Here is a 25144-nt window from a genome sequence, read left to right on the forward strand (position 1 = left end):
GGTCCGTGCGAGCGCCTGTGTGGAAATACAGTCCAGTTTAGCCGGAGTAGAGAGCAGAGGGGGTGACACACAGTGAAGGCCACGGGTCGGACTCGAACCTGTGACTTCAAGTTTTTTCCCATAAAATTTTGCAGTCAATATTGTGCCATTTTTTGTTTGTTTGTTTTTGAAGACTGTCAACATCATGTCGTTTTTAAACTGTAGATAAAGACTGTCAATTATTTATTTAATTAATAAATAATTACATAATTAATTTATTAAATTTAGTTAATTATTTATTAAATAACATGTAGGATGCATTTTCACTAGTATTTAGACATGTGCCTTTTAAATATTTTTACATGTATACATAATGTGTTTTGCCAATTTGGCAATATTTTATATCCATTAAAGTAAATTCTACAACAGAAAACGTGTTATATAGACAAGTACATCCAAACAACTGACTCTTAATGAAAAATATTTAAGATAATCATCTGAACTGCTGAATGTTTTGATTTATTTTATGTATTAATCTTATTATTTTATATGAACCCCAAGTTCACTCTTATTCATTCGTTTCCGTAACCACTTATCCTGTTGGGGGCCCCGGGGAGACTGGAGCCTATCTCAGCTGACATTGGGTGAGAGGCAGGGTTCACCCTGGACAGGTCACCAGACTATCACAGGGCTGACACATAGAGACAGACAACCATTCACACTCACATTCACACCTGTCCGTAGGTGTGAATGTGAGTGTGAATGGTTGTCTGTCATCAGTTAACCTGCATGTCTTTGGACTGTGGGAGGAAACCAGAGCACCTGGAGAAAACCCATGCTGACACGGGGAGAACATGCAAATTCCAACAGGAGGGGCTTCACCATCCCAAAGGTTTCAAGCCCCCCCAACCTGGGTTCGATCCAGGAATAAGCACATTATTTTTTTCTTTCTTACTCTATATGAATATATTTCAATCAACACAAAAGTAAATCTCAACGCTCCACACTAGATGTTCTAACATTAAGTTGTCGACAGGAACAAAGCCTCTCCAGCAGGTGGAGGTGGTGTGCCTTAATGCTGGTTGTAATCCTTAGATAAACAACAGAGAAGAAGAAAGTAGCTCTCCGATCCTTCCTGCTGCACACTAACCACAACTAAGCTGCTAACATGGACTAAAAAAAAGGACAGTGACACTTTGTCCAGGTTACTTTGACCAATGTTCACGGTGAGGTGCATTTTGGCAACATCTGCAAAGTTTTTGGCCTCTCTGCCAGCCTGGAGACATCAGATCAAGCTGCAAAACAGGTATGCCTCTTCTTCTGACATCTGGTCCTCTAAACAAGAGCTAATGATAAAGACTACACTTGTATTTTGTTATTTAAATGTTTTTTGGGAAGGAAAGTTAGAGAGATGGAGGATGGAAGTCAGAGCATGAATAGAGTTCATAGAGTTTATTTCAGATATTGCGTTTAGATGAGGTTCATAGATCACCACAGCTGTACAGTATAATTCAATGAATATATAACAGACTAACTAGTGCAGTTAATGATCAACCCTGCTTGTCCTGACATCTTTGCCCCGCATGCAGCTTCTGCACACTGGACATAATACCAACCTCTTCTCCATGCAGGATGTCGACTTCACCTCACCCAGTGGCTGCAGTGTGTCAGCTGACAGTCACCCCGAACAAAGAGGCCAACTTCTCTGCCTGTAAACAGCTGGTGGATGAAGCCAAGGAGCGAGGGGCCAGCATGGTCTTCCTGCCCGAGAACTTCGACTACATCGGGTCCAGTCGAGAGGAGACATTGTCGCTGTCTGAGAGCCTGACAGGAGACACGATCTCACGATACAGTCAGCTGGCCAGGTAGACAAAAATGTTTTTTCCAGGTCCTAGGAAACATTGAAAGAGGTCCCACTTTTTGCTTTGTTCTAGGTGTTCTAGGTATTGTGCTCTGCTTCCCACGTTGGTAAAAAAAAAGAAGAAAAAAAAGTATTTTAAGTCCTGCACTACTGGAAGATATTCCTCAGTGGGCTGCTGGCTGAGAACAAGATGCTGATACAGACGAGTCTTGGCTCTATTCAAGCAAAACATGTTTGTACATGAGATGAAGAAAGACACAGAGCCAACACTGTTTTGCTTCCTGTTTCTTCAGCTTGTCTTGAGGCAAAATATACGCATAGCTTCATGACCATGAACAAATGAAAGAAAGAGACCTTGTATGCTGTATTATCTGGAGCAAGGGGAACCAGCCTGGGTTCAGCTGGTAATACTCTGAATCCATCAGCAGGCAGCTACTGCAACCTTCGACTACAGTACTAGATGTGAATTAATGGTGCTTGTTTAGGATTAATACAGGTGTGTTTTAACCTCTCCTTCTCCCAGGAAGTTGGAAGTGTGGCTGTCTCTTGGAGGATTTCATGAACGGGGACATGACTGGGAGTCTGACAGACGAATCTACAACAGTCACATCATAATTAACGATAAAGGTAGAACAATCTCTCTCACTCCCAAGCAGATACAGAAACACATGATCCCAACTAATTTAAAGGAAACCCACAGTCCGTGTTTTCCACTTGATGATTCCTTTTGGTACAAGTACTGACACACTGTCATTTCATCTATAGGTGACATCGTTTCAGTCTACAGGAAGTCCCATTTGTTTGATGTGGAGCTGCCAGAAAAAGGCATATCCCTTAAGGAAAGTGGCTTCACCATCCCTGGACCCTCCCTCATGCTTCCGGTCCAAACTCCCATCGGCAAGGTGTCAGTTTATGAGATTCTTCATTCTTTATTTGGATCCCCATTAGCTTCTACAAAGTGGTTGCTTGTCTTCCTGGGGTCCACTCACAAAACAACATTAAAAAGATATTAACAAATATATTATAAAAAAGGAGTATCTATTATTAATTGGTCTAATGCTGGTAGGGGGCACACTCCAAGCTGAGACCCCTCTATAAAGAACGGCTCTCATCATGAAATTTGTTCATGGACTTGGTGCTACAAGAAGACCAGTGCTCACTTGACGTGTCACATACCCATGACGAAAACCACTATATACTAGTTTAATACCAAATACTGAGGTGTATTTGTCAAGATAATAGTATCACAAGAATTACTGTAAATGCACATAAGTTAAGGAATGAAACCTTAATGCAGTATCTCCGAAATAGGCCAGCAGTCATTTGAGATACTCCCAACAGTCCATGGGACAAATTTATCTTGACATGTACTGTATTTATCTGTCAGGTTTGGGCTGAGTATACTGAAGAGAAACACGTATTTAAATCAGTGCTTGTAAGCTTTAGCTTGTAGGCTTGAACTGTTTTCATTGTAAGATACAGTAGGAGATTTCAAAAATTTGGACAAACAAAAAGGCAATTTTTATTTAATATCATGGAATTTATTTGAGAAGGTGTTTCGGGCATACTTTGGATCCATTTTGAGCTTCCAAACTGTAGTTTAAAGGGATAGTTTGGATATTTTGTTAAGTTGCGTTGTATGAGATACTTATCTGTAGTCAGTGTCGGCATGCCCCCAGTTTGGAGAAGCAGAAAGGAGTACAGACACTGAAGCTAAGCTAATGTACTGCTGTGGACGGGTCAGAAACACAACAGATTTTTTAAAATAGTCCCACTTAAAAAAATTTACATCAGTTGTACGCTATATTTAGAATATTTTCATGGCTTTACCTTGCCGTCAGACAGCAGGGAACTGAAGCCATTATATCGCTCTTGTTAAAGCCAGACTACATTGAGAAAAACAGTAATTTAACACAGTTGAATGCAGACACTGCTGGTTTACAGCTGCCTCCATCAGTTAGTTTTTTTTCTGTCATTGTGTGACTTTTGTGTTTTAAAGGACTAATTAATTCACCGAAGTCACACAATAACACAAACAAACTAACTGATCGAGGCAGCGGTAGACCAGCAGCTGCTGTGTTTGTTTAGCGAGCTAAAATTACTGTTTTTCTCAATGGAGTCTGGTGGCTTTGACAAGAGCTTAGATGGGGAACTTAAGCAGTTAACAGGGCTGTCTGATGGCAAGGTAAGGCCATGAAAATAATCTCAATATAGCATACATTCAAACAGTTCTTGCTTTTTTTGTGGAGTTTATCTTAGGTAGCTAAAATCGATTTGCTAAAGCCCCCGTCCACAGCAGTATATTGCTTAGCTTCCACAGTGGTACTCCAGTCTGACTATGGATAAGTACCTCATACAACCCCACTTCAAAAGATCCAAACTATCCCTTCAGCATTACGATCTGTTTGCTTCTGTCTTTGTTCTGACCACTTTTATATTGTTGCCACAGGTCGGCCAGGGCATCTGCTACGACCTGAGATTCCCTGAGTTATCTCTGGCTCTGCAAAGACATGGGGCCGAGATTCTGACATACCCATCAGCCTTCACTGTAGCAACCGGAGCTGCCCACTGGGAGGTGCGATGAGTCATGATAAGACAGTTTATTGTTCGCTGGATTACTCAGGCCTAAACACTGTCAAATATAAACTTCATGTATCTATTCCCAGGTGTTACTCCGTGCACGGGCAATCGAGAACCAGTGTTTTGTCATTGCGGCAGCGCAGGTCGGTCGGCACACAGAGAAGCGCTCTTCGTACGGCCACACCCTGGTGGTGGACCCCTGGGGTGAGGTGCTGGGGGACTGTGGAGGGGAGAAGCCGGGCATGGTGCTGGTAGAGATCAACCTGGGGAAGGTCAGCAGCACCAGAAGGAACATGCCAGTCCAACAGCACCGCAGAGACACTGGTTTCTATAAGAGTCTGGAGAAGACTTGACCACAAGAGAAGTGCAAAGTTCAAAGTCAGGTTGTTTATAATCAGAAATGTGATGATGGAAACGTGAAAAGAAACAAGACATTCTTGTCAAATGATGCTGTTAATGAATAAATATCAGCGCCATGCAAACATGGAGTAGTGGTGGCAAAAGTGGAAGTCAGCCATCTCTTTTTTTCTGTTTTCTCTGCTTCTCTGGTTGAACCTCTGGTTGAGTCATCTTGTCATCTTTGCAGTAGATAATCTCATTCCCGGGAAGTAAAGCTCACTCACAATCAAGAATATCAGCTCTCTGACCATGTGAGTCTGTACATGATGGTACTCATACTGGTCAGTAGATGGTGCTGTTGGGCAGTTGCTGGTAAATTACTGATGTAAATTTATCTGTTGTACGGAATGGACATGTATACATTAACCTGTAACATTTCTGTAATGAAATTAATCAGTTACTACTGAAAGATTATAAACTCAAACATCTGGAAAACATCTTCTTCATGTGGTTTGTTTTTCTTCTGTTTCCAGTAAAAATGCATTGTTAATTTTCTCCCTGTTGCTTGATGGTAACACATGACTGTATGGAATGCTTAATCTCTCCAGTGGGGCCCAGAAACTGGTCATGTCATTGCTCGACATATCCTGAAATCACAAAGAAATCCCTCCATGCTTAAATTCAGATATGAAGAAACAGAATGAAAAGTATTAGGTAAAAAAATAAATGAAATGGACGGCACAGCAGTACAGTGGTTAGCACTGTTGCCTCACAGCAAGAGGGTTCCTGGTTCGAACTCCTTCATGGGTTTTCTCCAGGTACTCCAGCTTCCTCCAACAGTCCAAAGACATGCAGGTTAATTGATGACTCTAAATTGTCCGTAGGTGTGAATGTGAGTGTGAATGGTTGTCTGTCTCTATGTGTCAGCCCTGTGATAGTCTGGTGACCTGTCCAGGATGCACCTCGCCTCTCACCCAATGTCAGCTGGGATAGGCTCCAGCACCCCCGCGACCCCTAACAGGATAAGCGGTTCTGGAAAATGAATGAATACTTTTGGCAATACCCCACAAATTATCATCAAGTAAGGTACAAGTACCTCAAAATTGAACCTAAGTACAGTACTTGAGTAAATATATGTAGTTACTTTCCAACTCTGCTTGTGATGGAGTATTTTTACAGTGTGTGGTGTCCATGTACTTTTAGTTTACTTGAGTATTTCAGTACTATAGTAATAGTTTTGTGCCACTTTGTACTTGTACTCTAGCCAGCAAATTCAAATTTACTAGGGGCGGGGCATCTGGATTTCCAGGTTACTTGTATTCCAGAGAGGGAAATATTGTACTTCTAACTCCATGACATTTATCTGACAACTACAGTTGTATTTTACGATTAATACTTTTGTTCAGAAGCGTAATGCATTCACTTCAGAAAAATGTTTTTTGCCCTGTTTATCTGTATGAATGAGATTATCTCAGAATTCTGAGAAAAGTTTTCATGGAAAAAAATCAATCAATCAATTTTATTTATAAAGCCCAGTATCACAAATCACAATTTGCCTCACAGGGCTTTACCGCATACAACATCCCTCTGTCCTTAGGACCCTCACAGCGGATAAGGAAAAACTCCCCCCAAAAAAAACCCTTTAACGGGGGAAAAAATGGTAGAAACCTCAGGAAGAGCAACTGAGGAGGGATCCCGCTTCCAGGACGGACAGACGTGCAATAGATGTCGTACAGAACATATTATGTTTCTCTGAATGAACATGATTGTCATCTCAGAATTCTGTCAAAGGTTTTTATGGAAAAAAATCTGCTCTTTTTTTCTATATTAATGAGATTATTATTTCAGAATTCTGAGAGGAGTGTCCATAAAAAATCTGCTGTTTTTTTTTCTGAAGTAACATGATCATTATGTCAGAATTATGAGAAAGGTTTTCATGAAAAAGAATCTGCTGGTTTTCTGAATTAAGGAGATAATAATCTCCTACTTTTGTTCTCTTAAAAAATTATCTCAGAATTCTGAAAAAGGATTTTATGGTTTAAAAAAAAAAAAGTCTGCTATTTTTTCCTGAATTAATGAGATTATTATTTCACAATTATGAGAAACGATTTAATTTTAAAAAATCTTATCTTGTTTTTCTGAATTAATGAGATTTCATCTCAGAATAATGAGAAAAATTTGTTCTCACAACTTTTCCCGTCACAGCCGTCACTTTGACCAATAGAAACACAGAGTGATCTGCTGCCATAGACAACTGTATGGCAACAACAGCCCAGGCTTTTAGATATTTCCTCTAGGGATGTTACCACAACACAGCAAAAAGGGAAAAATGATTGTGTGAAACAGCAGAGACACTTTGTCAACCTAGTGAGTATACTGCCATTAGCATCAAGCTAGCAAACAATGTTACGTCCTCATAATGGAGACGGACATAAAGTTAGAAGATTAAAAAATAGTGGTGGGGCTTTTACTCACCACAACATCAGAGGCTACCAGCTTCATTTGAAACAGACTTTAACTTTTTACTTTTTATCCGCTCCCGTTGCCTTGATAAAGTTAATGCATGGCGCCATCATTTCAAACTCAACACTTCCTGAATTTGTTTCAAATTAAAAGCCCCTTATAACCTTGGTTGAGAGAATCGCTTCATTTTCTAAACAGGATTTTATCGTGAAACATTTACAGGAACTTGTTGTGGAGGTTTCAGTGACTTGCATGTTTGCATATGGTACTTCAAATGTAGCTGCTGCCATCTGCTGGCGCTTTTTAACGCTACTACAACAACATTTCGGCTGGCACAGGAACACACACAGTGACTGAAATAATAGTAAAAGTAATAAAAATAGGACAAGAATAACCCGATGACATCACACACATCATGAAAGACGACCAGGGATAATTGGTGTGGACCAAGGAGTAGTCTGTCGGCCAGGTCTCAGCATGATTTTAAGACTCCACAATCGCCTAATCTGACATGGTGACTATCGGAATGGACAGAAATGTCGTGTAGTGTGAACCAGGCATAATTGTGTGCATCCCTACCTGACACCTCTTAGGGCCTGTTTTACGGTTCCGTATATTTCTGAAAACGTGTATTTATCTTTGCGTTTGCACCTGTCATTTACACGTAGTATTTATCTTTGCGTTTGCACCTGTCATTTACACGTAACCCGCATTTTTCTTGATGAAAACGGAAATTTTCAAAAACGGCTGCCAAAGTGAAAGTTTTTAAAGATATCCGTTTCTGTGGAAACGTGTAAACAGGATAGACGGAGATTTTGGAAAACGATGACGTTGCAACCCAGTTCGCACATGCCCATTAGGCGCCCGGTAACCACAACAATGGCGGATATTGTTAGCACTTTTGGGACTACTTACGAGCTTACAAATGAACTTAGCACTGCTGCATCAACATCACCGCTACATCGGTGCACAAAGACATCTGCTGTGCCCAATATTAGTAAGTGAATAGCAGCTAACTACACTACATAAGGTTAAAACGTTCTTTAGCTTTTTTATTTTATCACAAGTGCCAAGAGGAAAACAAATCACTGTGCATGCGCAGAACGTTCTTCTGTGGTGTTTGACACATGGCGTATCGCCACCTACTGGCCTAGCATGCTAGTTGTAGCCAAAAGCTTCCGTTTTTGCGTTTTCGTGTAAACAGGGATATCGTTTTCACAACTGATTGTGTAAACCCGGAATTTTTTTTATACGGGATGAATAAAAATCTGGTTTTATTTGTATCGGTATCGGTGTAAACAAGGCCTTAGCCTCCACAGCTGTATTAAAATGAGGTATGCGTAGTCATCTCATGGGCCGGATTGGACCCTTTGGCGGGCCTGTTCTAGCCCCCGGGCCATATGTTTGACACCCCTGACTTAAGTGAAATCTTAAAAGCAGGACTTTTGCTTGTAATAGAGTATTTCTACACTACTTTTACTCAAGTAAAGGATCTGTATACTTATCACAGCCCATTGCATAGAGCCATGCAGCAAGACTGGTTATCATTTCTAGTTGCTGACTCCATTATGTGTTTTCTTTAATGCCAGCCGTTTGATTTCCAGTGAGTGATGAATTATTGATCAGATGTTCTCCTTCCTGCCTGTGGTACCATCACAGAGACTGTGGGTGGGAGCCGCTGCTGCTGCTGCTGCTGCTGCTGCTGCTGCTGCTGCTGCTGCTGCTGCTGCTGGGATGGGAAACAGGAAGTGAACGTCACTGACACAGGAATGGGACTGAAAAAAGAAAACACCATCATGATGAGGAGAATGTCAAATCCACTCGTGTAGGAAAACCCCAAAAATCCTCGTTTCAACTCCAGGTCAAAGGATGAATTTTCGTGTCCGAGCTGGAATCGAGGCATCAGGAAGGTACGTTGCGTTTTATTAACGTCTGTGTCGGTTAGCTTGGAGAATAAAGATGTGTGTGTGAGTGTGTGTGTTTCACCGTCCGAGGCCATCCATCCATCCTCCTCTCGCTGTCTGATGATGTGAACTCGCAGGTTGATTTCACATCCTTCTCTGTGCCTGAACAGGTGCTAGCTTGGTCTCCAGCTAGCGTGGAGGCTAGCTTGTTAGCTCGGTGTCGGTGCTGTGCAGTCAGTGTGAATGCACCGTCAGCTTGTGGATGTATTCTGTGGATAAATTGCCGCTTTGGTGGACTCAGGCCTTTGGCTGGATGCTATGGGAAACTGAAGCTACACAACCCAACGACTGCATGAAAAAAACAGTCTCCATTTGATGTGTGTTAGTGTGGATATATTCACCATGAAATGCAGATGTAACGTTAAAGCTTGCACGGCTAACAGCTGAGCCTGTGCTGGAACAGACTGGGTTTTTATGGCCATGCTGGCTGTGTCATGCTTGGTTTTCAGCATTAGCAGTGAAAATCAAATCGGTCTTGTGCTTGTGAAGGCTGTTCTCTTTCCTACAGATTCAGGCATGTAAGTTTATCAGACTAAAATTTCCTCAGCACACCCTTTAGCTCAATGTATAGGGTATAACTTAATGTCAAAAGTTAGGCTTTTTAATGCTTACTATATTTACTGTGGTAGTTTTAATATTGAGTTTTTCTTGTCTAAAAGAACCCTACACATAATTATTAATATTTCCCCAGGCTGATTTTTTAATGCCAGGTGAAAGTGGCACAAAATATCTTTCCTACATCATGCACATTTACATTTATTATTCAATCGACACACAATTATTCACTAGTTACAACTTATTAAAAGTTAATTTTTCTTAGTATTCTTTAGAGCTGCAACTATAAGTCGTTCAGTCCATTGAAAGAACATTAATCGGCAACTATTCTGATAATGAATTCATGCAAAAATGTCAAATATTTGCTGGTTCTAATTTGCTGCTTTTATTTGTCATTTATTAAAGCAAGTGATGTATGATGGAGAAAATGCAAAATAGTCTTTGGGTTTTGAAAGTTGAATGGACAAAAGAAGCATTTTGAGGACATCACTTTGATTTCTGGGAATTTGTGGTGAGCATCTTCCTTTTTTTTTTAAATTTTATACACTATTTTCTATAAGCAGATAAAAGAGATTACACAAAATAAGACAGAGACATACAAGTGTTAGAAGTTGGGTTTGAGTATACTATATTTATTTACTTTTCTAATATTGAGGGGTTTTTTTTTTTTTCTAAAAGTTTTATCTTGGCTGATTTTTTAATGCCAGGTGAAAATGGCACAAAAATATCTTTCCTACATCGTGCACATTTACATTTACTATTCAATCGACGGAAAATTACTCTGCAGCTTACGTCAAAGTTGATTAATTTGTAAGTTATTTTGGAGGCAAAAAATCAGAAACTTACTGTTTACAACCTTTTAAAAGTTCATATTTGCTGGTTTTCTGTAGAGCGGCAACGATTAGTCAGTCGAAAGAACATTAATTGCCAACTATTCTGATAATAAATTAATTGTTTCAGTCATTTTTCAAGCAAAATTGTGAGAATTTGCTGCTTTTCTTTGTCGTTTACTACAGTAAGTGATGTATGATGTAGAAAATGCAAAATAGTCTGGGTTTTGGACAGTTTGTTGGACAAAAGAAGCATTTTGAGGACATCACTTTGAGTTCTGGGAATATGTGATGAGCATTTTCACTTTTTTCTTTTTAAATTTCATAGACTTTTTTTTAAGCAGACAAAAGAGATTACACAAAATAAGACAGAGACATACAACAAAAATAAGGACAAAGTGAAATATTGAGGACACAGAATAAAAACTACAAGACACAAACAAAGAATACCAAAAAAATTCATAGACTTAACGATTAATCAATTAATGGTGAAAATAATTAGCAGGTTAATTGATAATGAAAATTATTGTTGGTTGCAGCCCCAGTTTTTTACTCTTCTATTACAGTAAATATCTTTGAGCATTGGACCTGTTTTGGATAAATAAAGTTATTTAAATATGATATGAAATATTGAAATTGAAAAGTTTTTCACCATTTTCATACATTTCATAGACTAAATGATAATTTCACAATAATAAAAACTAGATAAATGAAGCAAACACTCACATAGAAGAAGCTGGAACCAGCAAATGCTTGTCATCTTTGCTTATTGAATGATTTTTATCGTTAATATCAAAATTAATATAAATTCTTTGTCAACTGACTAAACATTTCAGCACTAGTAGACAAGATGTCAAAAATATTGAGGTCAGGGGGGTCTGCTTGTGTAGGGTGAGCTGGGATGCTGGGATTTTGAGTGTCATTTCAAACTAACATGGATATTAAAGATGATTTTTTTAAGCTGTCATATTTGTGGGAAAATTGAAACACAACGACAGATACCTTGTATGAGTGTGAGTAGTTGTGAGCCTGATCATGATGAACATCCACTTTTACATTAATTTAATTCAGTTTCACACAGCTCTACTCACTAACCAAGACTGTACAAGATGTCCCCGACAGTACAAACAATGTTCATGTTAGACATAAACTCAGGTTAACATTTATCCAGCCGCTGTTACCTTTTCACTCCATCACTGTTCTGGTATTCAATTTATGATTTATGATTACCTGGCCGTCCTCTCACGCCAGAATCAAGAGCACATGGCAGTGGCTTACTTTTTCCACCCAGCAGTTACAGACAGGTCAAACCAAAGGCACTGCAACACTCCTTATTTGATTTGCCACGGCTGTTGGTTTAATCAGCGCCCCTGATTGTGTTACTTCTGTCTGGAGTGTTTGTCGTCATTTCGTTAAGCATGACCTTAGAGTTTCATTCACAGTCAGACAGTCGTGACGGCTCATCTGAGTGTTTATCTCTGTCTGCTCCTGTCAGTGTGTAAGATCACCTACTCTTATGTTATTCATCATGGAAGTGAAAGGTCAGATTACACATGTAGGCGAAGGGAACTGTTTTTGAGTCTTACTAAATAACTTGTCTTGACTTTAACCTCCGTATATTTGTCAGATGAAAGCATCAGCCTGGACTTTTGAAATTGGTACAGTATTGAGCGACAGGGCTGCAGCTATGAAACAGGCTGCAATTTAACCACTTGAGACATTTGTACCCTCAATTTACGTCCTCTGAAAGTGTTTGTTTTTGCCACTGACAGGCTCAGATTGTTGTTTAAGTGTCTGACAACATTATGAAAAGGATCCCTACAGAGATAGACCTTTATGTTAAAGAGTAAGATCCTTTTTGTTTCATCAAAAACAACCCTGAAATCACTACCAGCAAAGCCACCAGACTCCATTTAAAAAAACGGTCATTTTAGCATGTATAGAAAGAGCATATTTTCACATCTAACTGGGTAAATTATAGGTTTATTTTTGCCAAACTTCAGTTGATGTTCATTGAAACAGTGGAAAGACGAACCAAGATGGCTTTTGTGAGTTTTATTTTATTTCTCTCGTCTTTGAATAAAGTGTATTTTACAGGGATAAAATCACTGTTTTTTTAAATGGAGTCTGGTGGGTTTGGCGATAGCGATTTCAGGGCCGTTTCTGGTTAAACAAAAAGGACATTACTCTTTAACAACAAGGTCTATCTCTGTAGGGATCCTTTCCTTACGGTTGTTAGACACTTAAATTAACAATCTGAGCCTGTCAGTGGCAAAAACAAACACTTTCAGTGGACGTAAATTGACGGTGTGTTCGTCACTTAGACACAAAAACTTGGGAAATCAGGGTCCTACAGAAGATTTTTCACCCAGACTGGATATAGATTTTAATCAGACTCCCTTTTCTAAATTCTAGGATTCATCCGCTGCTGTCTCCATAGTAAAATATTATTCTCAGACTGGCGTGGGCTGGATGAAATTGATATCTGACAAAGCCTCATTGATCGCACACCCTCACTGGAGGATTTCTTGAATGGCTGCATTTCTTTAAGTTTCGCTGCAGGGCCAGATAGGACATGTATTATTCATATTTTAGCATTCATTTTGTAAAAGTAGGAACTTCTTCTGTCTTCAATCGAGCCTTTGTTTTTTGTTTTTCTCTCCTCTGAAGACAACAGCATATCATTGACTGATTATTTAATTGAGTTTACTTGATGTGCAGGCGCACATGATGTCAACTAAATGATTTAATGAAAAGATAACAGATGAATTCTAAGTTGAAAGCTGTAATTACATCTTATAATGTGCCACATTAATAGTGAAGAGAGAGTTCTTTGCATGTTTTCCTGTGTATTATGTTCCCACATTGACATTACAGGCACAACTTGAGCAGTTAGTCAGTGCTGCATGTTGTTGAAGTGCTCTTAATTGCGAGGAGTGAAAGCTCCCTGTTGTGTTGGATCTGCTACGCTGGATGTTTTGCTACAAAGCGATCCATATATCGATTGCCCGCTGCCTTTTGAAGGATGCGTGTCAACTTATCGGCCCCATCTACGGAGGAGGTGTGAGCCTGTCGGTTAGAAGGGAAGGCAAAACGCTGAGTCACATCCCAGCAACAGTCGCCTGGGCAACACCTCCATAGTGACCAGCCGGAGGAAGATAACGGCCCTCTCGCTGCTCAACTAGTTGTGTAACATCAGCAACGTTTTGTTCCCTCGCCGTTGATTATGCCGCTGTTATCGACTGCCACACACACTCCTCCCTCTCCTCAGCTTATCCACGTCCTCAAACAGCAAAATGAAATCTGACTTGTGGGGTTGTAGCTGCTCAATAATCAACACACTGTGGTCTCCATGGTGTAATTACTGTTTTGATGACTGTTGCAAAGAATGAAGGGAAACACGAACGACTGTGCTGCAGGCTGTCATAATTATAGCTATCAAGTGTCACCAGCAGAGAGAAATAGGACAAAAGATGGCGTGTCTAATTAAAGCAGACCATCATTAAGAGGCTCAGCAGTTCATCTGATACCAGAACCGTCTGTCTGAGAAGATAATTGCAAACCTTAACATGCATTTTATACTCTCTCTTTGCTTCATCCTCCTGCATGAATCAGCACCTCTGCTGAGCTCAAGTGTGTGTTCAAACTAAGCCACAAAAGCTTTTTAGTTTAATCCAAACAAAATAGTTGGAGAAGGCAAAGAAAGTTTAGTGTGATAAAGTGGGTATTCTCGAAATCATCAGCGACAAAAAGCGACACCACACGGGCTCACCTAGCCGATCTCCGCCCTGACATTCTCCGCAAACAAGCTGAATTGAATTTCCTGGCCACACTGATTCGATATGGCTCACAGGGAAGTCCTGTCTCATGGTGAATCAGTGCGATTGTTGACGCAGGGAAAGTTTCTCTTCCATCTTTTCCTCACATTATAGAGTTTGTGCCAGAGAGGATTAGCGGTCTTCAGTTTCACTGTTGGCGTTTGCAGAAGGCTTTTGTTCATGATAGCTTGTGCTGTGATGTGGTAGCACTGTCATAACAAAGTGTCTGGATGTGTTTGTCAGTGGAGAGTGACTTTCACTGCAACACCACACATCTAAAGGGAACGGGTTGACGCTGTTGCAGGGCGTTTTTAAATATTAAAGGGACTCTATATATTTTTTTTTCATATCTGTAGTGCTATTCATGAGTCTAGATTATTTTGGTGTCAATGTTTAACCATTAATCGGTTACAAGCCAAGAATATTTTTGACCAGTTGTACATGTCGGTCTACAGCTTAATTTTACTCCAGTTCACAGCACTGCACACCAACTGGGTTTGGTGGGAGCTAACATTAGCTAGCAGTGTCACTCATTCTGTGATTACTGTGAGTAACGCCGTCCCGACCCAAGAACGTTGGTTTTGGAAACATTGTGTCCACCCTCCGGTCATACCCCCACCCCGAGTAAGCGACTGCATTTGAGCCGCAAAACCCCTTTAGCATTGTTAGCTCTGTTAGCAGAGTCAGCACGGCTAGTTGTGCTAACATAGTTAAAAAGAGCTAAAAGGTTTTGCCGCTCAAAATGAGGCCTTACCCACTGGCGCTATATGGAGAGTGGCTACCATGTTTCTCCCGTGGGACAGTGTTAGCAGCAGTAATCTCCAAATAGGTAGCTAGCTAGATCCCACCGGAACCAGATGGTGCGCAGTGCAGAGTGGACAAGGCTAACGTTAGCTAACAAGTGATGACAGGAGGGTGGGCAGTGGGCACTGTGTCTCTGCATGTTAATGCCGTTAACCATCTCTAAATGCATACTTGAAATGAGGCGCTAAACCTGAGTTAATGAAACGTCGGACTAATAGAAAAGGCCTCTTGTATTTCAAGTCTTTTGCATTTTTTTTTTCTTAAAAACTCATGGGTTAGTTACTGGTTAATGGGTGTCAGGCTATCTGAAGAAAAATAACCAAAACGGACACCACTAGTTGGAGCCAACTGTATCACCATGCAGAAGGAAACGTGCATCTGCTAATGAACAAGAGTTTCGTGCTTGTGGCAGTGCAGGATGTAGACATTAATTGCATCCTCCCCGGCTGAGCGGTAATGTTAGCTAGCTCGGTGGTGCTAGGTGAGCTAGCAGTAGATGCACGCTTTCTTCTGCGTGGTGATATATTTGGTGGGTGTAGTTCGGTAGACAGAAAATAGTTCCTACATGAAACTGCTCACAACAAGGTCTGTGGATTATCTTGAGTAATCAGGTCATGATTTCTGGAAAGAGACATTGAAGTTGAGTTTTTTGTTTTGTTTTATTTTGTTTTATTTATTTTTTGCTCTGTGAGCTCTGCAAGCTGAGAGAAGGTAGACGTCTCTAAGGCTGATATCTCCAACACTCTGCACCTGACACCAAAACAGTCTAGATCGATAAGTAGCACTGCACGTAATAGCTAAGAAATATATTTTTGATTTTGGATCGAACTCTCCCTTTAAATAAATCAGAAGTAGAGCCTGACTGACAAATTGTCCATGGAAATAGGTTAGTCATCCAGTTGTAGTACAGAGCTGCCAAAGATAGGTTTGTGAAAGTTTAGAAACTTTTACAAGTAACGTAATTTCTCATTCACCCTGAAACTACATTTAAAAAAAAAAAAAAAAGTACTTCACCTCTTATTGAATTACATTTTGTGTTCTCTGGCCTTGTCGTTCACTTACAGTCTGCACTAGATAAAAGCATCTTTTAGTTAAAAAAGCACTCTTCACATTTTTAGAGGAATCCATGTCCTTAATCAATGGAGCTGACCCCAACTTTTCTTTGTCTCCACTTCTTTTTCATTGTGGCCTTTTTCCCTGAATGTCACTTTTCAAAGTCCACATCACACCAGGAGAGAAAAATCAAGATCAAGCAGAGTTACGTCGAATCCATTCAGGTCGATATGAAGGGGGCTTAGAAATCTATTAGGCACAGGCCTTTTTTCACAGAGATATAGAGGAATAAGGAGTCGCCTGTCAAACCATGACGGATTAGTGAAGATCAGTCAGACTGCAGCAGCAGGGCACATTAAATGTCTTTCTTCCGAACTCTCTTCTTCTCTTCTTCTTTATCACTCCGTCACTCATTCCCTGAGGCTGATGGCCCTTTAACTATCATCAGGTTATCTTCTTAATTTCAGGAGTCATTAACTGTCATCGTTCTCTGCCTTTTGAGAATCATGTGAGATCACGTCTTTGCGGTCGCAGAGTTGGGTGTAGTTTCCGCTTCTTCCACACGGGGGCAAGGTTTGAGCAAAGGTGAGGTGCTGCGTGTCGACACAGATCTGCTCTCTCTGGTCCAGCAGTTTTATTCTCATAATCATCCTCATTGTGGAGAGGGTGTTCATGTGACATTTAATCCCTCAGGCTATAAATACACCACTGGGCTGTGCAGCGAATGGAACATTTTAACATCACTGCCAAATATGTTCAAATTTTATCTGACAGAAACAAAAGTAAAAAAGCCAGAAAGCTCATTCCCACCGTAGCTATATGCAATATCACCAACATGCTGTCCAATTTTAAAGGAATTCCCTTACTTTATTCTCTTTTAATGAATACATGTAACTCTATAGCATTTCCAAAATTGCAAACAAACTTCAGTCGTTAAACTGCGACTAAATTCATACCAGTTTTAAGCACCCAGTGGTTTACATTATTTAGATTAAAATGATCTCTAATTAAATTTTTCTTCCTTAAAAACTATATTCTGCCTTGCTTTTAACTTTAAATCTTTTCCATAGCATGTTTCTTACCTTGTACCTTTACCTTTGAACCCTTAGCTCTATATTGTTTGTTGTTTTGTGATGAATGATTTCTATTTTGACTGGTTTGCATATTGGTTATGCGTTTATTTGAACTTATTTTAGGTTTGCTTATTTATTTTTCTTTTCTTTATGTCTTTGTTCATGCTCGGCATCACTGAAAATAAAGGTTTGAATATAATAAAAAACTAATCTGAAGAATATCACAAAGCAGATAAGTATTATCCACAACAACTGTACTTCTAAAAACAAGTTTTAATATCTAAATCCACAGTACCTTTAATATTAAAGTAATAGGAGGACATTGTCTGCTAATCTGTCAGTATTTTCTCGATTAATAGATTAGTTATTTGGTCTATGAAATGTCAGAAAATTGTGCAGGAAAAAGTCGTTAAATGTTCTCTAAAGCCAAAGATAATGTTCATAAATGTCTTGTTTTGTCCACAACCCAAAGATATTCAGTTTACTTTAATAGAGAGGAAAATAAACCATAAAATATTCACATTTAAGAAGCTGAAATCAGAGAAGATTTTTTTTTTCTTGTCTTGGCTCAAACCAATTAGTTCACTATCAGATTAGTGGGCGGTTAATTTAGGATAGTAGTTGACACCTAATCAATTTATTGAAGCAGCTCTAGTACTAAAAATAGGGATCTTTTAGAAGTTCAAATCTCAATTCAAACTCAAATAAGAGATGTATTTATCACTGGGTACTTATTCCTCATATATGTTGTATTGTGTGCACATAATAGTGTATTCCAACACTCTGCTGTCTTTGAATTTAGTACCAGATTACATAGTTATTTCAAGGAAAATAATTAGGAAGAGGGAAGAGTAGCAGCTTCATAGCTGAGATACTGACTGTTATATCAGCTGCTAGACTCCCTAGCACAGTAGATTTATTGATGGTTTGAAATCTGCAATCACAGGTCGAATGTATTCTTCTTCTTCTTCTTGCATCTCTGGTCAAGTGGTCCAGATATTAGCACTCAATCACTCCACCTTAGCGCTGGCATGACCGGCCATCTCTGACAGTCCACATTCATCTTAAACTCTAATGGATGATCTGTATCCTTTCTCTCTCATTCCTTCCACACCTCATTTCTTCTTTGTTTTACTTTATCTTCCATCACTGTGCGCTCCAATATTCCTGTCAGACTGTCTCTCTAATCTCTCAAGGTTATCTGGACCTTGAAGACGTAGTTACATATTTGTATTTGTGTGTCTGTGCTGTCATTTTTACCAGTTGTATTGGCAGTTGACACCTTTTGTCAGCCGAGAACTCTTGGACATAAAAGGCAATTTACCTGGATTGCTAAAACTGGAGATGTTAATTAAAAACACAACACAGACAGTAGAAGATTAATGTTGGAAATGAAGGACTTAATATGCAGTAGGGGCAGGGTCTGTGAGAGGCTTCCAGACGTTTAATAATCTTGAAAATTTTCATTTTGATAAATGTCTGTTACGTCACTATCTATCACCGAATGAGGTAACACAATAGTGACTGAGCCTATGACCCTCTACGAATTGCTCGTCTGGGGCAACGTTCCTGAGAAAAATCAAAAACAGCGCCCTCACAGACATTGAAACATACATATATCAAAACAGTCAACTTGTTCAACCACCTGAAAACACCACACTCTGCAGTATGATGAATGCATGAAGGCCAAACAGAATAAAGTTGCTATTGTTACCTCACTTATTCCTGGTCCTTGTCCAGTGTTAGCGACACTACAGCAGCTACAGTGGATACCACCTGACATGTTCCACCCACTCAAACACCATTGCAGACAACGTACCCCCCCTCAAGGCAACAGTACTCCCCAATGGCAGTGGCCCCCCAGCAGAAAAAAGCACCATGCCACACTGCAAACACTGCTCAGGAATAGCCTGTGGAGCGTGACAAAAAGTTCAAAGTGTCGACCTGGCTTCTAAATTTCCCAGGTCCCAATCTGCTCAAGGATTCTTGTGATGTGCCGCTACCCCAGATGTACCCCGATCCAAGGTGGGGCCTCCTTGGATCGGACTTTGCTCTGTCCTGTCGAGGCATGGACACAGGATCTCTGGGAGTGTCCTGCGGTGTCTGGCACCAGTGCGTTGGCGGCAGATCCATTTAGTCCAGTGGGTTGTTAGGTGGGTTAACGGCACGTGCCACAGATGCTCATTCAGAGTGGGATCTGGGGAATTTGGAGGTCAGGTTGACACTTTGAGGTCTTTGTCACATTCCTTGGGCCATTCCTGAGCGATGTTCACAGTGTCGCATGGTGGAAACGGGGGTCTTTGAGACTTTAACTTTACTTGACTTTAACAGTTTTGAAAATTACATGGAAAAAGGACATTGGGCACTATTGTTCTCTTGGCTTCCCAGTGAAGGCAAATGTCATGGGGTATAACAGGATGTGACCAGATGATTTATCTTTGAGCTCAGGTTTGTGTTGTCTGAGAACAAGCTCTGGAATCTGTTTCCTGTGGTGTGCCGATGATTTTTTGCTGGACTATGAATGTGTATCTGACTTAAATCTCTCCATCCCAGCGTCACTGTCTGTGTGTCCTGTTTTCCTGTGTGTTAGTATGCACATTAACAACACACCCTTCTCATCTCTGTACCTGACAGACCCCCTTCACCTTGTAGACTCTATAATCTAGCATCTTCACAACACGGTGTGTATATCTCCACCACTCCCCTCCTTCCTTCCCTCCCTCCCTCCTTATCATCCAGGGCACCGGCGCGTTGCTAAATGGAGTCGGAGCAGCTGTACCACAGAGGCTACTGCAGGAACAGCTACAACAGCATCGCCAGCGCCAGCAGCGACGAGGAGCTGCTGGATGGAGCCGGCGTCATCATGGACTTCCACACCACCGAGGACGACAACCTGCTGGATGGGGACGCTGCCTCCCCAGGTAGGGAGAGTGGGATGTGTCCCCCCAAGCTGTGTGATTGGTCCTGGACCTTTTGAGCTTCCCTTCCAAGACCCAGGCCTGACCAACCCTCACCGTCCAATCAGATAGGACCTTTCCTTGAATTCTCAGTGAGCCTCCCATCGCTCCCCCTGTTCTTTCTGTTGCTGCGTCTTGAAGTCCAAAATCAAGTTTGTCTCCTGCTGAGCACACACGTTGCTGCTCTGGCTATGAGTCACCCCACTGCTGATGTCAAGACGCATCAAGTGTGTGTTCACTCGTGTGTGTTGCTGTCCCATGGCGCAGTCGCTCTGCCATCTGCCCCCTCCTCATCTTCATCTGCACCCATCAGCTGCTCTCCATGCAGTCTTGTCACACCCTACAGACACCTGCCGCCCAGCGTCATTCATCCGTCCATCCAGCATCATAATCCTGCCCCCTTTCCACTGAAGCAGCCTCACAAATGGTTATAAAACTATTAACTGATATAAAATGGCCCGGAAATTTGGCTACTGTCACTTTTAAACCTGCTATTAACAAAATTACCTGAGCTCAGAAGTTAGCCTTAAGAGGTTTTGACCCTAACTCATGGTCTTTAGCAAATGGAGCTGGCTCTGATGACCTAAGGGAGGCCCTTAAAGATGTACTATGTAGGTAAGGATGTTTATTGGCTGCAACCTCTGGGCTGTAGTGTGTGTAGCCCCAAACAAATACCGATGCACAGTTGAGGTCGGGACTTTATGAAAAGGTAGTAACATGTATAAGCAGCACGCATCCAAGAGGAAGCTTCAAACATCACGAACATGGTGCCGGGGAAAAAAAAAAAAAAAAAGAAATATCGCAAGCGAAGCACCAAGCAGCAAAGCTTGTTCCAAAATGAAAGTGAATCTGATGTTGGCTTTCACTAATGCAGGTGAGCACTGAAAGAGCGTCGCTAACTAAGCCATACAAAGTTATCTCAACAAGGTAACATACTAGCTTTGTCAGACCTTTCAACCAAACCTCATGGTCTTCATCAGCAAATTTAACTGGCTCATGTACTCAAAATATGTTGAGGGGCAGCTAATTAAAAAGCCAAAAACAATTGTTTTCCCATTTAAAAGCTACGTAGTTTAAATTATTCGTGAATTCAGATGCATTATTATTAAATTGATTCTTAGAAAAATTTTAATTTCTCCAGGTCATTAAAGGTATACGATGCAGAAATTGTTGGTTACTGTTTGTAAACGCAGCTTTCAAACTTGGCCCCTCCTCCTTACACCGCTTTTAATGCTAGCTGCTTTTGTAACATTACATTTGTTGTAATGGAAAAGCCAGTATCTTAGCAAGCTAACTGCCTGCACCTACCTGTCCAACAGAAAACAGGCCAACTCTTGAGTCCGTCCTTCAGTGCTCACCAAGGGAAGTGAAAGCCAACCCCCGGTTCACTCTTGTTTTGAACAAGCTTTGTCCACTTGGCCTTTCGCTTTACTATATTTGCAGGTTATTTCAGTGTTCTTAATGTGTGCTGCATCAGATCAGATCAGAAATACTTTGTTGATCCCCAGGAGGAAATTGTGATATGTTACAGTCACTCTGATATATAGCAAAGAGAATTATATTAAAGTAGAAATCAGAAGAATGAAAATAAGTATTTAAAGATATAAAAATATGTGCGCTATGCTACAGTGTTCAACATTAGTAAAATAAAAATAATATGTGTATTATGCTAAGTATATGAAGTATGTAAAAATGCTCTGGCACCTGGGGTCTCATTTATAAACATTGTGTACTTACATAACAAGGCCTGAAAGAGGCGTACGCCACTTCCCACACAAGAGTTATGATGTATAAAAACAGACTTGATAGGAGACACTTTGACCCATGCCTATGAACATTTTGGAGATGGAAAATCAGAGACGCAGATGGTGAGATGGAAGCCTGATTGTAGAAATTGTCAAATATGTGTTGGCGCGTTTAGCATTTTAGCTTAGATGTTAGCGTACTGTTAGCATGTTAATACGCATATGAACAACTATTGGATGGTAGGTTTAGATTCACCTTTAGCATCTTAAGATGTTAGCATACTGTTAGCATGTTAATACGCATATGAACAACTATTAGATGGTAGGTTTAGCATCACCTTTAGCATCTTAAGATGTTAGCATACTGTTAGCATGTTAATACGCATATAAACAACTATTGGATGGTAGGTTTAGCATCACCCTTAGCATCTTAAGATGTTAGCATACTGTTAGCATGTTAATACGCATATGAACAACTATTAGATGGTAGGTTTAGCATCACATTTAGCATTTTAAGATGTCAGCATACTGTTAGCATGTTAATATGCATATAAACAACTATTGGATGGTATTGTTTTATAAATGAGACCCCTGGTTGCTACCTTTTTATAAAGTCCCAGCCTCAGCTGCGTTGCCAAGGATCGTTGCTGGCACAGAAAATATGAAAATACAGGCAGAGGGCAGAGTCAGTCCAGAAAAATAAACTGCAACACACTCAGAGTGGGTCATAAGTGACGACTGAGAGGGATTACATTTGTATGACGACGTTTTTTAGGAAAATTGCACATAGTATATCTTAAAAATTATTTGTTGTTTTTATTTATTTATATAAAAATCCAGTTTTGTTTGAATTATTTACTAATGAATACATGAATTTAACCATTTAAACAATTATTGAATTGCTTTATAACCATTTGTAAGGCTCTCCAAGGACTCCTCATTTTAAGTTGTTATTTTTCCACCTACAATCATTTGTTTACTCGTCATGCACATCTTACTTGATGGTTTTATGTTTTTGTCCACTCCTGTATCCTGTCTATCCTGTTTCCATCCACCATCTTGACCTTGTCACCTTCTTAACACTCGTGCTTCCTGTTTCCCGCAGTTTGTTTTGTGGTTTTTACGTGTGCTTTGGCCTTGCTCGTTGTTCCTCCTCCGCCTCACTTTGTGGCTTATGTGGATTGGTCCTTCCTGTCAGGTTAGCAGTGAAAGATAGGTGGGTGTTAGTCATAACACAGACACGTGGCCGAGCCTCTGTTTTTATTGTATTCATAAGTGCGTCATCGGCTGGCTAAATATAGAAGACCTTAGGTGGAGCGCGGTGTACAAGTGACACACAGTGATTGTAGTTAATTAAAGATACATGATTTATTACGCACTTTCAAAAGAGCGTGTTGTAGCATTGTGTTTTGTGCTTAAGATCATGACCTCATTCACAGTTAGACTGCCACAAATCACCTGTGCCATGCTGCTTGCTGTCTGGCTGCCATACTACATAATTATAGTCATACTTGTCATTCCAGTGCAGTCACCTGTTTCTCATTCATTCAGGAGCTGTGTGGCACCTCTGACCGATATATGTGGTGTCACATCGACATCTGATCTGCTGCATCCTGTTTGCACTTCCTTGTCTGAGTAATTATGCTGACTCCTCTCTTTAGTTTTGACTCGCAGCTGATCAAACAGAAAAGGCACATACTGAAGGGGTTCCACAGTGCTTCCATGTTGGTTTTGTGTGAAATCCATATGCTCTTTGAACGCAGACAGAGCACTGAAGTTAGTGAACCAGTGTGTTTGTGCTGGTATAGAGACACTTTGGTCTGTTTAAACTCTCTCCTAAGTGCTTGCTGAGCAGAAAGAGGTATTTTCTGTCCATTAGAGTTGGATGATGAAGATTATCTGCCTTTATTTAAGTCAGTTTAAGAACACAGTGAAAAATAAAAATGCACAGGGTTGGATACTATTCACGTTTGAATTAGTAACAGTACTGGTGCCACATAGGGGTGGAAATCACCAGTTTTATCATGATACAATATTATATCGATTCTTTGGACAACGATACGATATTTGCAGATATTACAAAGTCTGCCACGATACGATTTTGATAGGATGCGGTTCAAGTCCTGTTTATACGACAACGATTTCAACCGAAAACAGTAAACTTAGGTTGCGTTTTTGGCTGATGGTTTACATGACAGCGGTGTTTTGGGTGCTTGAAAACGCAACGTTTTGAAAACGGGTTCCAGAGTGCAATTTGTTGGAAACAGCACCGTCTCCATTGTCATGTAAACTTGCAATATGCAGCTCCTCTGAAAACGGAGACTTTTCACACATGTGCAATACAGTTCCAGTCACTAGGCATTCGCGTGAAAGTCGACCATCACAACAACAATGGCGGACTTCGGAGCTCTGTTTGTGCTGCTCACCCTGTTGAATTTAGCAACGCTTCTCAAGCAAAGCGTAGATTTACTGTAGCAACTCCACCTCGTCGTCCTGTCCAGACAAACGTTCGTTCCATTGCCATTTTGTTTGTTTCACCACTCTATAGAAGGAAACGTATGTACGCAGGCCCATGTTGTTTCAATACAAAGTCAAACTGCCAACTACTGGCCTGGCATGTATACTACAGTGTTTTTGGTCATTTTTGCAGATCCATGTACACAGCGATTGTTATCAAAATGTTACTGTTACTGCAGTGATAGTTTTGGCTCGTGGGAAGACGACAGAGCTTCGTGGCCGGCTTTGGGGCACTTTGCAGCATGTACACCTTTTTCCGGAAGCCGGCCATGAGTATGTGGGCAGCCTTGGAGCGTTTTGCGGTGCTTCCACCTCCTGTCTGAACCTTGCGTTCTCACCCAGGTGTACTCTTGGGTACCAAAACTTGGCACTGATTGATTTAAGCTCAATCCTTATGCGGTAGTACGGATGGTTCCCTTAAAAGTATCGAGTTCAGTACCCAGCCCTAGCTGTGTTTAAAGTGAACTGGACAAGTTGCTTGTAGAAAACACAGACCTTTCCCCTGCCAATTATTCTACTATTATCTTCCATCTCCTTTCTCTGAGGTGTAACCTTCTTCCGTCTAAGTCTGGTCACAGCTTTTCCGGTTTTGCACTGACAAGGCTG

General features: G+C 40.6%; 2 protein-coding genes across 6 annotated transcripts in view; both read left to right on the forward strand.

Annotated features, from left to right (window-relative positions):
- Nucleotides 1-1087: 1087 nt before the first annotated feature.
- Nucleotides 1088-5249, forward strand: nit1 (nitrilase 1). Of its 2 annotated transcripts, none has more exons than XM_050066849.1 (6): nucleotides 1088-1285; nucleotides 1569-1844; nucleotides 2364-2467; nucleotides 2606-2742; nucleotides 4290-4415; nucleotides 4507-5249. In XM_050066849.1, the coding sequence occupies exons 1-6, from the start codon at nucleotides 1197-1199 to the stop codon at nucleotides 4771-4773; spliced, it is 999 nt and encodes a 332-aa protein (XP_049922806.1). In that variant the 5' UTR covers nucleotides 1088-1196; the 3' UTR covers nucleotides 4774-5249. The 2 variants fall into 2 exon arrangements, with proteins under 2 accessions (XP_049922806.1, XP_049922807.1); XM_050066850.1 differs by having other exon boundaries at nucleotides 1611-1844.
- Nucleotides 5250-8973: 3724 nt separating this feature from the next.
- The window catches only part of clcn3 (chloride channel 3), a 65770-nt gene continuing 49599 nt past the window's right edge, over nucleotides 8974-25144 (forward strand). For 2 of the 4 annotated variants that reach the window (XM_050066854.1, XM_050066858.1), the window contains exons 1-2: nucleotides 8980-9132; nucleotides 20059-20240. In XM_050066854.1, coding sequence (XP_049922811.1) covers nucleotides 20078-20240 — 163 coding nt within the window. In that variant the 5' untranslated portion in view covers nucleotides 8980-9132; nucleotides 20059-20077. Of the gene's footprint in view, nucleotides 9133-20058; nucleotides 20241-25144 lie in introns of all 4 variants that reach the window. The other 2 variants (XM_050066856.1, XM_050066859.1) reach the window with 2 other exon arrangements.

This window comes from Epinephelus moara, chromosome 17 (genome assembly GCF_006386435.1).
Source record: "Epinephelus moara isolate mb chromosome 17, YSFRI_EMoa_1.0, whole genome shotgun sequence".
NCBI classification, from domain to species: domain Eukaryota; kingdom Metazoa; phylum Chordata; class Actinopteri; order Perciformes; family Serranidae; genus Epinephelus; species Epinephelus moara.